At 34.8% G+C, this 18,144-nt stretch overlaps 1 protein-coding gene across 4 annotated transcripts in view; it reads right to left on the minus strand.

Annotated features, from left to right (window-relative positions):
- LOC105541092 overlaps positions 1-18,144 on the minus strand; it is a 116,176-nt gene that overhangs the window by 76,997 nt on the left and 21,035 nt on the right. For all 4 annotated transcript variants that reach the window (XM_011981958.1, XM_011981959.1, XM_011981960.1 and 1 more), the window contains exon 3: positions 5,815-6,029. In XM_011981958.1, coding sequence (XP_011837348.1) covers positions 5,815-6,029 — 215 coding nt within the window. The remainder of the gene's footprint in view (positions 1-5,814; positions 6,030-18,144) is intronic.

The following is an 18,144-nucleotide window of genomic DNA, read 5'->3' on the forward strand; positions in this document are numbered from 1 at the left end:
CATGGTACAAGTATACATATGTAACAAACCTGCACGTTATGCACATGTACCCTAGAACTTAAAGTATAATAAAAAAAAAAAAAAGAAAGAAAAGAACACTAAACATTAAAGAAAGGATAGAAAATAGATAATTTTTTTTTTTTCTTTTAGACAAGATCTCGCTGTGTCGCCCAAGCTGGAGTGTAGTGGCATGATTCTCGGCTCACTGCAGCCTCTGCCTCCCAGGTTCAAGTGATTCTCCCACCTCAGCCTCCCAAGCTGGGGTTACAGATGCCTGCCACCACACTCAGCTAATTTTTGTATTTTTAGTAGAGACAGGGTTTCACCACGTTGGCCAGGCTGGTATCAAACTCCTGACCTCAGGTGATCAGTCTGTCTCGGCCTCCCAAAGTGCTGGGATTACAAGCGTGAGCCATCACACCTGGCCTGATAAATATAAATTTTAAAAAGGAACATATTTGATTACTTTAAACAAAAATCTGGTTCTTTAAAAAGGCCAAAATAGACAAATTTGTTTATTTTCCTAGGAAAACCACACTCTCTCTGTCCTTCGCTCTCTCTCTTGTCTCTTTCTCAGTCAAACACAAATAAGCTACCCAAGGAAAGAGAAATGGAGTCATAACAGATACAGAGGAAAGCTTCTAAATAAGAGGATACTATATAATACTAAACATCAAGAAATTTGAAATGCCAAGTGAAATGCTTGATTTTCCAGGAAAGCATTTCCAAAAATGACTCAAAAAGAGGTAAAAATCCATAAGTAAACCAATAATTATAGAGGAAACATAATAGGTCATCAAAGTTCCACCAACCCTCCCCCAACCAAAATACATTTTTAATGAAGATCTACCAAAGCTTCAAGGAACAAAACACTCATGTGCTATTCAAGATGTCTGGTGCACACCAAAGATGAAAGCCTTCTTAACTTATTAGAAAAGATAAGTATAACCTAGTTTGTATGCCACAAGGAAACAAAACTGTAGGCCAACCTCACCTGCGAAGACAGACGCAAATATCTATGTAAAATATTAGTAGCATTATTTCAAAAGAACAATGCTTTTCATAAACTATTTCACATATTACTATTAGTATGGGCAATTTTGTTAGTGTTACAGAGACAAAACACTTTTATTTCAATCAAGAAATTACCCAAAATCCAAAACTTTTTGAGTGTCAGCATGATTTTCAAAGGGAACACTCATTAGTGCATTTCACATTTTGGATTTTCAGATTAGATGCTCAACTGGTATGTATTCTGAAAATATTCCAAAATCCAAAACACTTCTGGACCAAAGTACTTTTATTTAATGCTTTTACCCAAAGCATTTTGGATAAAAGGTACTCAACCTGTAGTTATATACTTATTTTTTAAATATTTTATTTATGGCAAGTGATAAATGTTTTTCCACTTACTATATGCATAGAAATACATACATTTAAGGGAGAATTCACAGAAAAATAGAATAGTACAGAGTACTTATAGCAGTGGCAAGAATCATGAAGAAGGCAAGCAAATACATGAGACTCTGGGAACCCTGAAATATGTAATATGATCAAAATGGCTTTCTATCAAAAATGTAAGTTTAGCTTCATATTAGAAAATCCATTAGGATGATTTACTATATTAACAGATTAAAGGAAAACAAATCATATGATCATCTCAATAGAAGACAGAAAAGCATTTATTAAAATTCAATAGTCATCTGATTTTAAATAAACTTAAAGAATTAGAAATAAAAGGAGGAATTCCTTAAATTGATAAAAGGTATCTTTAAGAAACCTATAGCAGATGTCCTTTTTGAAACAGAAACATCCTAGACAGGATTGCATTACCTTATAAATAAATATAAAGATGCATTCTACAAGTTTACTATTCAACACTGTTCTACAGGTCCAATCCAATTTAATAAGACAAGAAAAAGGAGGAAAAGGGTATAACTATTGGAAATAAAAAGATGACAGGCACTATTTGCATATGATGTGACTGTTTTACATGTACGTGTATGTTATAAACATATATAACAAATATTCCAGAAAATTAAAAAATCCTAACAATAAAAGAATTCAATAAGGAAGCTAGCTACAGAAATAAATAGCATTCAAAAAAATGTAATAAAAAGGCATCCTTCCCAAAAGCAACAAAAATATGTCCAAGGATTAAACTAATACAGAATGTATTTAAAAATTATAAAATTGTATAGAAAGATTTAAAGAACATCTGAATAAATGGGGAATCCATGTTCCAGGATAAGAAGCCTCAAGATTATAAAGATGTCAATTATCGAGATAATCTAACTGCTCTAGAAAGTAAATGCAATCCCAGTCTAAATCATAACATAGCATGCTTTATGGAATCTGACAAGCTGATTCTAGAGTTCATCCAGAAAAGAAAATATACTAAAAAGCCAGGGTAACCCGAAGGCAAACCAAACACTTGTCCTACAAAATATCAAAACATATTATAAAGCTAAAGTAGTTAAAAGTGTGGCCCTGACTCAATGATAGACAATAAATCAATAACACAAAACAGAGCATCCAGAAATATGCTAGAAGAAAAATTAATAGGTGGCATTTCAAGTCAAGGGAGAGAGGATGAAGAATTTAATAAATGATATTGGGCCAACAGCCAGATATCTGAGAAACAACAAACATGAAATTGGAAATCTACCTCAAATTATATACAAAATTAATACTAAATAGATTAAAAAGGTAATTCTAATACTGTAAGTTTTAAACATATGTTGTTTCTACTTGCCTGAGTCTATTCCCTCATCTTCTGATAACAATACTCTAACTTCTCTTTAGTGAAAACCTTTGCTTTCATTGTATGAAGTCTTCATAGAACTATCAATCAAGGTTACCCCCTTCATCAGGCTAAGGGAGTGGAATTGGAGGGTTGTCACATAAAGGAAATAAAGCCAGTGAGACTCTTCTGGGATTTGAATCTTGAAGGGAATGATGCAAGGAAAAAAAAGTTGAGTGAATTTACCCCAGACTTCCCAGATCCCTGAACAAGATCTGTTTCCAGTCCATTTCCAAAGCCAGGGTTCTTGAGTTTTTCCTTTCTTTCAATGAGCTATCACCTCGTACTCTTCCAATACATTCTCTGTTGTGTCTAGGTTCATGTCAGATAAGTTTCCGTTGTTTGCAACTAAAAGAACTTGACACAAAACTCTAACCAACCAGAATCTGGCACAGGATATTATTAAAACTTTTAAAAGATACAGCAAAAAAATACAACGAAGTGAAAGAACAAGCAACCATGAGAAAATATTAACAACATATATAAACAAAGTATAATGCCAATATTATATTAAAAGTGCCTACAAATAAACAAACATAAGCAAATAACCCAATAACATGGGCAATATATGTATACAGGTAATCAATATAAATGTCTAATACACAAAAAATTGTTCAGCTTCGTTGGCAAAAAAAAAAAAACTAATTAAATAACCATGAAGTAATATTTTTCACTCAAGAGATTGAAAAAAATTAAGAAAAACCCAATATTAACAAAATGTAGGAAAGTGGTCACTTCATCAACTATTGACCAAATGTAAGCGAATGTTATTTTCTCAAAGGACTACTTGGTATAATATCCATCAAAATTTTAAACTGGCATTTGTTTTCTTTCAGTAGTTTCACTTCTAGAAATTTATCCTTTGGAACAGCATATGTTCACAAGAACATAAATACAAATACTACATGTAATAACAAAAATTGGAAATAATATAAACTTTGAAAAGAAAATTAAGTAAATTATAGCATATTCTTGGTAAGAAAAATGTTGGTGTAGTTAAGAACAAGGTAGATCTACATACATTAACATGGAACAATTTCCAATATATATAATTAAGCAGCAAATGTCAACAGCACAACAGTATGTTTGATATACTGCTTATGTTAAAACTAGTCTGTTAAGAGAAAAAGATATGAACTACACATATTCAGAAAATAAGGCTGAGTGCAGTGGATCATGCCTGTAATTCTAGCACTTTGGGAGGCCAAGGCAGGCAGATTACTTGAGCTCAGGAGTTCAAGACCAACATGGACAACATAGCAAAACTGCATCTCTAGGGAAAAAAAAAAAAAAAAAAAAGCTACAAAATACAAAAATTAGCCAGGCATGGTGGTGTAAACCTGTGGTCCCAGCTACTCGGGAGGCTAAGGTGAGAGGACAGCTTGAGTCTGGAAGGTCAAGGCTGCAGTGAGCCATGATAGTGCCATTTCACACCAGCCTGGGCAACATAGAAAGACCCTGTCTCAAAAAAAAAAAAAAAGAAAAGAAAAGAAAAGACATTTGTAATAAAGGTAAAGGTACAATGAAGGATCTAGCAAGACATACACCAAATCATTAAAAGTGATTTTTGGCCGGGCGCAGTGGCTCACGCCTGTAATCCCAACACTTTGGGAGGCCCATGTGGGCAGATCACCTGAGGTCAGGAGTTCGAGCCAGCCTGGCCAACATGGTGAAACTCTGTCTCTACTAATAATATCAAAAAATTAGCCGAGAGTGGTAGTGTATGCCCATAATCCCAGCTACTTGGGAGGCTGAGGCAGGAGAATCACTTGAACCTGGAAGGCAGAGGCTGCAGTGAGCTGAGATCATGACACTGCACTCCAGCCTAGGTGACAGAGCAGGACTCTATCTCAAAAGAAAAAAAAAAAGATGATTTTTACCTCCAGTAAGAATACAATCAGTACAATCAGCAGGGTACCAGTAATAATACAATCAGTACAATCAGCAGGGTACCAGTAATAGTACAATTAGCAGGGTACAAAGACTTTCTTGCCTTATTATTCTCTATACTTCTTTTACTTCATGTGTTTATGTCTTACATGTATACTACATTTTATTAAAGAAAGCAAGGTGTGAATACACCAAACAAAAGAATCCCTGACAGGCAAAACCCCTCCAAATTAAAAATTGTAAACAATACTTCAAATTTTTAAGCTTTTTCATGAAAATATCATAAAATACTTTATTATTCAGATGTGAAATTAAAGAAACTATAACTACTTTTTTTGTTAAAAAAAAAGTAAGAAATATCTGGCTTAACTGGCATTTAATGAAATTACATATTTTATATAAAATTTTGTAATAAAATTTAATAGAAGTATTTAATCCGAAGCGACTTAAGCAAGTTTCCACTACATAGACATGTTATTCATTAAATTCATTAACTCAAGGTCTTTTAACATCAACTGTCAATACTTTAAATCAAGAAATTTTCATTCATAGGAAAAGCTATAAAACACCAGCAAAAACTCTTCTGTATAGGCTCACTGAAATGTCTTTAGGCAGACTAGATTGCTGATTAGATTCTACGATATTAGAAACTCATTCTTAAAGTTTTTTCCAATTCCAATAATTTAAAATCATACACTAATTTGAATGTCTTGGCATCTTTTTCAAAATATGAAAGCCTTACTCTACAAATCTAAAAATCCAAAGCCATTTAAAAATAAATGTATGAAAAACTACCAAAATTAATCTGATTTTTGATAGATAAATTTTCCTAATAATAAAACATAAGATATATACCTGGGAAAAAAATTTGAACGTCTCAGCTGGTGGTTACTAAATTAATTGATTTCTAATTTTTCAGATAGTAAATATATGGCTCGAAAGAAAGCAAACTATAATAATTATATTTAGTAATTATTAATATAATTAAGAAACAAACAAATGTATTAAAGTATAAACTATACCTGATGTAGAGAAATTTCAGAAAAACATTCAAAGTGTATTTATTTCCTGTACTTTTCTTTCAACTAAATAAATGATAGAAAAGAAAAACATACTCTAACCTTTCTGTTTTGGATTTGCTGTCAATTTTGTACTGTTCAAGTTCTTGGTTAAGAGAATGCAGTTTTTCTTGAAGTCTCTTTTCACGATCTACACTTCCTTGATAAAATTTCATCTCTTTTTCCATTGCTTTCACTTTTTCTTCCATAGCTTTAAATTCATGAAGAATTAGATAGCTGACTCCACAGTACTTACAAACTTTTTCTTCAGGCAACATCTAGGAAACAGAACATACACTTACTAAATTTTTTTTTTAATTCTGAAAAATAAAGTTCAACTGAAGATATTGTAGACATGCTGGTTGAACGAAGTAAATATATAGTATACTATGCCTTGGAGCAATAATTATGACATTGCCCACATTTGTATAAAAATTTTTAAACAGGCATATTGAGTCTGACACAAAATCTTGGGATTAGAAAAAGATCTTTCTGAGCAATTGTTTCTCCACGGTATCTCTAAGAAAGATTTACTCTTACAATATTTCCCGTAAAATAAAACCAAAAATAGTGAAAAATGTATAATCTTTATAATTCTGGTTTTAAGATGAATTTTCCACAAAGTGGGAGGAAATCACTGTTCTTTAATTGCAAACTGCTCTGTTCTCCTGGCTTTTTCAGACCTTATTTTCCTCATTTGTAAAAGTATGACATTACACCAAATGAATTCTGTTTCTGTTCAGTTTCAGCATTTTATGATTTTTACAGAAATTTAACATTCTGTCATAAATCTACAAATAGGAAAAACACTTTGAACCTAATCTCTTCTCCCCAAGTCAGTTCTTAGTAGGTATTGTTATACCCATCTTATAGATTTAAAAAAAAAAAAACAAAAAAAAAAAAACAGAGACTACTGAAGTTAAATAATCGGCTGATATGTGGAGAAGCTGGGATTAAAACTCAGGTCTATTTAAAACCAGCACCTTTAACCAACTGTATATTGGATAGATACTCTTCCTTCCTTCAAATAAAGTGTTGTATGACTTCTGGCCAGCATAGGGCCAGTGAAAAATGAAATTTTAGCCAAGTCAGAAAGGAGATAGCTCTTTTTTCTGTTTCTCGTATAATATTTCTCAGTAGCCTCTGCTTGTTTTCCTATTCACAAAGGATAAGAGATGCTTCATAAAATACTTGCTCCAGGGCACTAAATTTGAAATTAACTCTTGGATTATACAAGATTTACTCTTAAAGTAACCTCCCTTGAAACTATAGAAACTGTTTCTGTAACTAATAGTAATGCCACCATATCTACCTACCAAAGTGATTACAGAAATGTCAACTGGAAGAAAATAACACATTTTTATAAAGTAAAATTTGGCTCCTTTAAACTTTAATAATAAAAATTTTAAATTAAAAACCATAATACAGTATTGTGGGATACAGATTAATGACTATATCAACTATCTAACTGCCACTTTGATTTATAAAACATCAGGTTTAAAAGTAATCATAAAGATAACCTGGTTCAAGTTCTACATGGATTCAATTCCATTAATCTACTTCAACCTAAATACGTTGTTGCCTATCCTTTATTTTAACATCCCAAATGATGGGAAACCACTTTCTAAAGCATTCTGTTCCATCTTCTGCCAGTTTTGTCTCTCAGGAAATCCTTTCTCAGGCTCATCACAAATCTGCCTCCCTGAAGTGTGCACCAGTTCCAGTCCTCTTAGAAACCATGTGTGACATCCCCAGGCCTCTTTCACACGAAGGTCTTTCTAACATTTGAAGACAGCTATCAGGAATAGTCCATGTCTTCTCTTCTTCAGGTCAACACTTACAATTCCTTCAGTTGAATTTCTTCCTCATTCTAGATTTCTCTAAATTTTTTCCAATACTCTACATGTGTTTCAAAGTATGGTGCCCAGAATGCAATAGTTTAGTGTGGCTGGTCTCACTGAAATAGAATAAGAGAAGACTCAAACTTCTCTCATTCTAATATCTCATTACTAACATCATTGTAATACGTTCTAATGAAACTTTAGATCTCATTGGTCTTTCATATTTTTAGCAATTATATTTTGCTTTTATATACTATAACTGGCTTTATGTTACATAAAACCCCTGATCTTAAAAATACTGCAGTGCAAACCAATGTCTCATTATACTGAATATACCAATTATTTCCTTTCTATCTATGTTTCCATTTTAGATAATCCACTTTCCACAGCCCTGGCTGCTATGTTTGGCAATGTGACTAAGACTCCCTCTACCCATCTAACCTAGCCATGGTGACTGGTGAACCAGGATTGGACATCAGACCCAGAAGGACCAAGCGCCAGCTGGTATGAGCCAACTGGGCCTGTAATTGTTGAAGATTCAGGCACTTAGGTCACCTTAGAAAATGTCATGTACAAGATACAAATTAACTAATATAACTAAAATCTGAGACATGAATGAGCACAGAGAAGCTGAGATGAGGACGCTGTAGCTCCAGAAAGACAGAGAAAATAAGGAACCCCAAACGCTTCCAGTTCCTCACTTCAGTCCCTCTTGAGACCTGGCTGCCCTACTTGCCATTTGGAATTCATGCCCAATCTTCCTCTACTATTTTCCCTTTTCTCCCTTAAGCTCCCTATTCCTTGCAACCAGAACTTTCCATTCTATTATGTCTGCATTTGGCTTTTCAGATCCAAGTACAAAACTACAGATGTAAATGTAAATATATAAAATACATAAAAATATATATCTTATATTATCTTAGACTCACATATATTTGAGTATATAACATAGATATATATGTTTTAGACATAGTTATTTCCTTTGGTTATTGCCTTAGTTATTGCCATTGGTATCCAGGAAATTCTAAGCTTCATGTCTTTTGCAAAGTTGATCCTTATAAGTCATTTTATGTATCTCACTCACTGATTTTAAAATGCTGAACTGACTAAGTTGAGGACAGAACTCCATAGCATGTAATATCACATTGGTTGATACTGTTCTATTATTCAGCACATTTCAGGTACAACTCTTAATCTGATCATTAAATTATCCAATTATCTTTGTTACCAGCCTATATTTATTTTATACTGTCTTCAGGAATATTATGACAGACTTTGTCAAATGTTTTCATAAAGTCCATATATTCTATGCCTAATATGGTTCCTGGATCTAGTAATCCTACATAAAATGAAATGGCAAAGCCTACAGGCTTGCTCTCAGTGAACATAAAATTGGCCCAAGGGTTATTGTTTTGTCTAATATATCCTCACAAACCATCCTTTCATAATATATTCTAAATCTTGTCTGTGATTGAAATTAAGCTAATTGGTTGTAATTTATGGGCACTGTATACATGAAATGGCATTTGTTCATTATCCTATTACTCTCTACACATCTTCAAACATAACCAAGAGTGGCTTTGCAATCCTATTCAAAGACACTATCGGCCCTCAGAAATATAATCCATCCACGTCAATAAACCTGAACTAATTAGGAACAGATGGATATTTTCTCAAAATTTTTGTCCATCTTGTATTTTGGTTTCTTCTTCTCAATTTGAAAATTGTTGCTTACTGTAAGTCACTTTCATCATTAATCCTTGCCTATTAATTGCAGTTCTTGCCCTGTTTCTGACAAAGTATCCTATCTTTATCCTAAAGAAAACTCTTGATGGGTGGAGTAGATTTGCAGACTGAAGAACGAAATAGAAATGCTATAAACTTTACATTGTGAAAGCTATTAGAATGTTATTTCATCATAGCAGTCAAGGGAGAAAAGGCTGAAATGTATTTTATGTGAAGCAATACATTTTAGAGAATAGGTTTTCTAGAAGTTCAGCAAGGAAAGAGAAAACATGATATTCATTACGATGCAAAAAACAAGACAATGTGATTTTAAAATAATAGGTCCACAAGAGTCGTCTTCTGACTTTACCTGAATCATTACATGAGCAATGTTAAATAAGCATATTGCATAAAATTTTTCAACGCTATTAAATTGTAAATAACATTCTGTAAGCAAAACTGCTATAGAAAAAAAGGTAATAACCCTTTCAAATTATTAGTGTCTATATGAGCTAATTACTTAGGGCATTTTTGTGAAACTTGAGAAGATATGAAATACTGTAATTATGTTCCCAAATGAAGTAAGTTATCTGCTTTTTGTGAAATACAATTTGTGCTTCATTCTTATAACTTGGTATTATATCTATATCATCCTCTCATTTTGAAAGTAAAATAATGACATGCTGTCATTCTTGACAAAAGGCCTATCATTAACAGGATGTTTTGGTGTTCTACAAGATGCACTTCGGAGGAGACAGTAACAAATGCAGTATATTAAACAAACGTAGAACCATTTGAAAATAAATTATGAAACAAACTTCTCAAATGCAGTGTTCATACTTCTAAAATTACAGTTATTTAATATGAAAATAATGGACATTTTTTTAAAAGGTTAAATTAGGCTTCAGATCCTTTTCAGAGCTCCTGTCTGTGCTTGAACTAGAAAAACTACTTAGTACCTTCCTGCTGCCCAGTTGTGGCATTCTCTATTTCAAAATCGTGCCTCCTGGCCAAGCATGGTAGCTTATACCTGTAATCCCAGTGCTTTGGGAGGCCGAGGTGGGTGGATTGCTTGAGCCCAGGATGAACCTGGGCAACATGGTGAGACCTTATTTCTACAAAAACTTTTTAAAAAATTAGCCAGGCGTGGTGGTGTGTGCCTGTAGTCCCTGCTATTTGGGAGGCTGAGGTGGGAGGACTGCTTGAGCCCAGGAGGCAGAGGCTGCAGTGAGCTGAGATGGTGCCACTGTACTCCAGCCTGGACAACACAGAAAGATCTTGTTCCAAATAAATAAATAAAATTGTGCCTCCTTCTCCCACCTATATGATGCTTTTTGTGCTCAGACAAGGAGGAAATAAACTATTCGCTGTAGATAAGAGTGATAGCAGTATGAAATATTAATCCTTCTAAGAGGTTTTCCATTCAATAAGATGCCTTTACTCAAAACAGTAAGTGTTTAGTAAATTTCATTCAGATTAGGAGAAAGTTTTTGAGATAGGGCAATAGATACTTCAAGCTCATTAGTCACACAGACCACCTGACTACTTCATAAAGCCATTAGGACCCTTCCTCATCATTAAGTTAGCCTGCTTATTTATTAATTTAAAAATCAATTTAGTAAAGGGCACTTACAAAAAAAAACCCTACAGCTTTATTATAATTAGTAGTAAAAGACTCAGTGCTTTTCCCCTAAGGTTGGGAAATGGCAAGGATATCCACCCTCACTACACTTATTCAATATAGTGCTAGAATATCTAGCCAGAGCAATAATGCAAGAAGGGGAAATAAAAGGCATACATATCAGAAGGAAAAAAATAAAACTCTCCCTAATTGAGATGGCATAATTACCTACATAGAAAATCCCAAGAAATCGACAATAAAACTAGAATTAGTAAGTTCAGCAAGGTTGCATGTTTCAAGATACAAACAGAACCATCAATTGCATTTCTATACATACCCAGTGAGCACCTGGACACTGAAATTAAAAATACAATACATATATATATTTATAATTGCTCCAAAAAATTAAATACTCAGATGTAGATATAACAAAATATGTACAAGACTTGTATGCTGAAAACTACAAAACACTGATGAAATATATTGAAGATCTAAATAAATGGAGATCTAAATTTATGGTTTGGAAGACTCAAAATAGTAAAGATATCAATTTTCCCTAAATTGGTATAATCCAATTTCTATCAAAATCTCAGCAAGATATTTTATATGTAGAAAGAGTTATTCTCAAATTTGTATGTAAAGCCAAAGGAATTAGAATAGCTAAAGTAATGCTGAAAAAGAAGAATAAAGTGGGGGAATCACTACCTGATTTCCAGACATACTGTATTGCTATAGTAATCAAGATTGTATGGTATTGGCAGAAGTAAGGACACATAGATCAATGGAACAGAACAGAAAACGACTTTCATAAATATGCCAAACTGATTTTTGACAAAGGTACAAAAGCAGTTCAATGAAAGAAAGATAGCTTTTTCAACAAATGGTGCTGGTACAACTGGATATCCATACATTTTGTTTTAAAAAAATGAACCTCAACCTAAACCTCACATATTCTACAAGTAGGGACAAAAATATAAAATATAAAAGTAGAAAAAATTAGAAGAAATCTTTTTAGGAGAATTAATAGGAGAAAATCTTCAGGATCTAAACTGGAAAAGACCTCTTATATTTAATACCAAAAGCATGATTCATAAATGGAAAATCTGATAACCTCAATTTCAACAAATTTAAAAACTTCTGATCTGCAAAAGACCTTGCAAAGAGGATAAAAAGACAAGCTACAGACCAGGAGAAAATATTTGAAAACCACATATCTTACTAGTACCTAGATCACATAAAGAATTTCCAAAATTCGGCCGGGCGCGGTAGCTCACGCCTGTAATCCCAGCACTTTGGGAGGCCGAGACGGGCGGATCACGAGGTCAGGAGATCGAGACCATCAGGGCTAACACGGTGAAACCCCATCTCTACTAAAAATACAAAAAACTAGCCAGGTGCGGTGGCGGGCGCCTGTAGTCCCAGCAACACGGGAGGCTGAGGCAGGAGAATGGCGCTAACCCGGGAGACAGAGCTTGCAGTGAGCCGAGACTGCGCCACTGCACTTCAGCCTGGGCGACAGAGCGAGACTCCGTCTCAAAAAAAAAAAAAAAAAGAAAAAAAAAAAATTTCCAAAACTCAGCAGAAAAAAAAAGTCTAATTAGAAAATGAGCAAAAAGACTTGAAGAGACCTTTCACATAAGAGGATATTCAGATGCCAAATAAGCACATGAGAAGATATTCAACATCATTTCATTAGCCATTAGGAAAATGCAAATTAAAACCACAATGAGATATCACTCATTACACATCACTGACAACATCAAATGCTGGTAAGATGTTCAGAAACTGGATCACTCACATACTGCAGGTAAAAAATGTAAAATGGTATACCCACTCTGGAAAACAGTTTAGTAGTGTCTTTAAAAACAATAAACCTGTAGTTACTATATAACATAGCAATTGAACTCTTGGCCATTTATCCCAGGAAAATGAAAACATATGTTCACATAAACGAATGTTTACAGCAGCTTTATATGTAAAGCGCTAAAAACTGGAAAAAAACCTAGATGCCTTTCAATAGATAGGTAAATAGTTAAACAAACTGGTACATTCATACCATGGAATATTACTCAGCAATAAAAAGGAGTAAACTATTGATACACACAACCTAATGAAGCTCCGGAAAATTACAGATTGAAAAAAGCTAATCCCAAAAGATTATACACTACATGGTTCCATTTATATAACATTCTTGACATAAAATTATTAGAGACCAGACCAATGGTTGCCAGGGCCATGGACTGGGAGTAAGGAAGAGATTGGGGAAGTTAAGGTGAATGTGGTGATAAAAGGACAACATGAGGAATCCTTGTTGTGATGAAAGTGTTCTGTATCTTGATTGTATCAGTTTATCAATTGTCAATATCCCAGCTATGACACTGTACTTCAGTTTTGCCAGATGTTTCCACTGCAGGAAGCTAGATGATGAATACGTGGAATTTCTTGGTGTTATTTCTTACCCTGCATGTGAATCTACAACTATTTCAAAATAAGAAGTTTAATTTTAAAATAATAAAAATAGAAAAAAATTATTCTGGGACTAAACTACCAGAGATTCATCCATAAAGACATGTTATTGAACAACATCAGAAATGTTGGCTTTATACTATATAAACTATAAATGATATGCCTATGTCTATCTATATATACTTCCAAAGTATACTTCCTCCAATACCTATTTTTCCACTGGGAATCCTCACCTTAGTAAACTTGATGACCTTCTACGGTCAGTTGGCAAAAGTATTTTTGAGTGCAAATTGACAAATTCAGATTTTTGAAGATACATAATAATATTTTGCAGAAAATGTTTTTTCTAATGAACTACCTTGGGTCACAATATTAAGTGAATAGTCTCTCCAAAAATTATACAGCTTCCTATTCCCTTTGTCATAAGGTTTTAATAAAACTACAATTGCTTAAAAACACATAACACATAAACATACACACACACACACACACACACACACACACACACACATATCACAACTTTCCCAGGATGCTAGGTCTAACATTTGTATGACCATTCTTTTTCCTTTTCTTCCACTTCAACTCAACACAAAATCTGAACCTTGCCACAGTGGCCCAAAATAACCTGGAAATTAAGTTTATTTTTTCTGGCAATGACAATCTGTGCTTGGAAATATAACACTGTTATTCGGAATAAATTTCAAAGTTCCAAAGTACTAAAATTACTTTACTGAAACAGGACAAAATGAGCTGTTACTGCTGGGGAAAGGGATTGTTATCCCTGAAAGAACACTGCGCTCTCTAGCCCTTGTATCACTACTTCTGTTTTGCAAAATAAACAACTCTGGTCTCTTTTTTTCTTACTTTTGTGTCCTGTGGCAATAAAGATTTCCTGAAGCTAAAATCCTATTACAAGTGTTCATTCTGTCACCATTTTAAAAAAAACAAAAGATCAGTTTCGCTTCTTGCAAACTGATTTTTCCACTAGTTTGTTGCTGTTGTTTTGATTTCCACATATGTCCCCTAGCAAAAACAGCAAAAGGAAAATTATTCATTGCTCTTTTCTAAAAAGAGGAGTCCATATGTCTCTAAAGTGGATTGACATTCATGAGGGGAAGAGATATACAATTATAGCATGACTTTACTGATCTGTAAGTGTTGCTTTAGTCTTAAATTGTGGCAATAAAATCCTAAACCCAGAACAGTACTATCATTTCAAGTGTATTCTGCTTTCAGAATACTTAATGAAAATGCTAGTAAGTCTGCTGGTTATCTGAGGTCAGAGACAAGTAGGAATCAGCTCAGCCTGGAGAGAGAACAGATTTAGAGATACGATCTAAATACGGCCGGGCGCCGTGGCTCACGTCTGCAATCCCAGCACTTTGGGAGGCCAAGGCGGGCAGATCACAAGGTGAGGAGATGGAAACCATCTTGGCTAACACGGTGAAACCCTGTCTCTACCAAAAATACAAAAAAATTAGCCGGGCGTGGTGATGGGCACCTGTAGTACCAGCTACTCGGGAGGTTGAGGCAGGAGAATGGCGTGAACCCAGGAGGCTGAGCTTTCAGTGAGCCGAGATCACGCCACTGCACCACTTCAGCCTGGGCAACAGAGCAGGACTCCGTCTCAAAAAAAAAAAAAGAAAAGAAAAAGAAAAAGGTAAGAAAAGAAAAGAAAAGAGATATGACCTAAATACATACAGAAGTAACCTGCAGAGTGCAGCAGTAGAAAAAGGAGCCAAATGTGATTTTGCTCTCTAGCCCATGGGCCGCTTTTACATTTTCTGCCACTTAAGAAGATGCAAGTCTGACAAGTATACTATGCTCAGTCAGGAACTGTGATAAAAAAGGAAAAAGACCCGAACATGAGAGTCCAAGATTATCTTATTCCTTCTTCCCTAAAATTCCCTGAGGAGATGCCACTAGGGGAAAACGGTTTAACAATCTTAGCCTTCTAATCAGGCAGTGGATTCTCTAACTGTAGCTTTTTATCATCACGGTTCTTCTCTACACTTTTTCTTTGCTAGCCATCTCCCCCATCACCTTTACATTTTTTGCAACTCTCCTTTTTCTACTACTCATTTTGGTATTAATAGTACAGTGTGGCATAGTCATTTTCAAATTCTAATTTACCAGCCATCTATTTCCATATCACATAGCAAAAATACATAAAGAAAAAAATAGGAAAGGCTCTCACCCTCTCGTCCCTGATTTCTACACTCACCTTCCTTGCCTATACGCTGGAAAAAAAAGGAAACAGCAGGGACTTCTCTAGAAAGAGAAGCCAGCATAAAAAGTTAACAGAACAAGAAAGAAAAAAAAAAAAGCCTTTGAAAGACCTGTCACTGCACACTGATCCACCCATCTCAAGTCCTTTTTTCTTCAATAAAGAAAGAGAGCCATTTCCAAATCATTATGAAAAAAAAGTCTTTGTTTTCTTCACGTTGAAGTGAAATGGTTCTAATCTAAATGGCTTCTGTTACCACTATAAGCTATATATCTAATCAGCGGTCCCCAATTTTTTTGGCACCAGAGACTGGTTTCGTGGAAGATAATTTTTCCATGGATTCAGGGGATGGGGATGATTTCGGAATGAAATTGTTTCACCTCAGATCATCAGGAATTAGTTAGATTCTCATAAGGAGCACACAACCTAGAACCCTCGCATGTGCAGTTCCTGCTCCTATAAGAATCTAATGCTGCTGCTGATCTGACAGAAGGCAGAGCTCAGGCGGTAATGCTCACTGGCTTGCCACTCACCTCAGGCTATGCTGCCCAGTTCCTAACAGGCTATGGACTGGTACTAGTCAGTGGCCAGAGGTTTGGGGACCCCGATCTATCTCTCTAATATTATTCTGTATAGAATAATACACGCAAGTTGACTAAATAGATACACTGCCCAGTCATTAGGAAATTAAGTTAAATTACAGACAATCTAGGTAAATCAAATATAGGTAAGAAGTTATGTAACACATTTATTCTAAAAGACAGTGCTTTCATAGGCTTTGGGATGTATATACATATTTTGACTGCTTTAAAATCAAGCACCCCAAACAGGGACTGGCACATAAGAGGCATAATAAATACTTGTTGTATAAATGCATCTAACTTAGGTCTGAAAAAGTGCAAAGCTGCACTTTACATGACCAAGTCTAAGACTAGCACACTTGTTCAGGACCTTAAGCAGCTGAGCCTCTCCTGGTGTCCTCACTTCTCTGCACTGCCTGGATGGCTGCCTGCTATTCTTGCTTTAGACTCTAAATGCAGATTTATGAAATGATTGGTTTTAGTATGTTTTAAACAATTTACTTGTAAAGTATTTCAAACATGAGAGAAAACACTCTATAACTCTCATAAAAACCTTATCAAAATAAACACATATTTTATGTTCTCAAAACACTGAAGTTGTTAAACATTCTCTAACTTGGCCAGCTTTTCTCACCAGAAAGCTTCTGTTCCTTTGCCCTAGGATGCCTTACCTGCTGCCTGTGGAAATACTAGGCCTTCAAGAGGCAACTCCAGTTTCATCTACAGCATAAAGCTTCCCCTCTGGCCATCCCACCATGCAGGGATTCCTCTTTCCACTTTCTTCATTCTCATAGCAGATACTATCTTACATGGCACTAAATCATACGCTGTCTTGTAGAGCTTTTTTTCTTTCATGTCATTATACATCCTCTGCCTGAGAGGTGATTAGGGTCTGAAGTGCAGCTATTGTTTCTTGTAGATTTTGTTTGTTTTGCTTTGTTTCTTTTAATTTCCATCACACCTAGGCTAGTACAAGAAAGGAACTTAGTTCAGGGCAAGAGGAAGGATATTTCATGTCTTCAAATATATACAAGCACTATTTCTCAGGTGAGCACAAGTATAGCTGAACCCTCTCTATGCTTACTCTTTTACCCCTAACTTAAAAGGTGAAGATAATTGAATGTAATGATTTAAAAGGTCTTTTATGGTAAATGGACTTCTCTTCCTGTTCCTGCGAGGTTACAGTTTACATAAACCTGAAGGGCAGGCAGTAACAGTAAGCATCACGTTAAATCAATGGCATGATTAATGTTAACAGGTAGCCCAAGGGAACCTGCACAATGGACAAAAGCATATCTGAGAGCTGACTGCAAATTTTAATCAAGATGTAACAGATTGGTTGTTAATTAACAGTTAACTGTAGATTTACTGAAAAACCTGAAAGATTAATGATAGTTAAAGTTTGAGGTTATAACTCACAATTTAAGTCAATCTTTTTCAAAAAGAGATTTTTTTTAAATTATATTATTAACAATGTATGGATTGCAAGCTAAATATGGGAAAAATGCCCTGTCCTGAGTACAGACATGAACTAAAAGGGAAGAGAATAGCACAAAAACTAAAGAACTGAGTGTTAATTAGATTAAATGAGTTGATATATTGTTGAATTTTGAACAACATAGACATTAGGGGTACCAACCTCCCGTCCACATAGTTGAAAATCCAAGTACAACTTCTGACTCCCCAAAAACTTAACTACTAATAGCCTACTGTTGACAGGAAGACTTGCTGATAATATAAACATTCAGTTAATGCATACTTGATAAAGTAAGCTAAAGAAAAGAAAATGTTATTAAGAAAATCATCACAAGGAACAGAAAACAGGCCGGGCCCGGTGGCTCAAGCCTGTAATCCCAGCACTTTGGGAGGCCGAGACGGGCAGATCACGAGGTCAGGAGATCGAGACCATCCTGGCTAACACAGTGAAACCCT

The sequence above is a fragment of the Mandrillus leucophaeus genome, unplaced genomic scaffold (assembly GCF_000951045.1).
Source record: "Mandrillus leucophaeus isolate KB7577 unplaced genomic scaffold, Mleu.le_1.0 Scaffold2323, whole genome shotgun sequence".
In the NCBI taxonomy this organism is placed as follows: Eukaryota; Metazoa; Chordata; class Mammalia; order Primates; family Cercopithecidae; genus Mandrillus; species Mandrillus leucophaeus.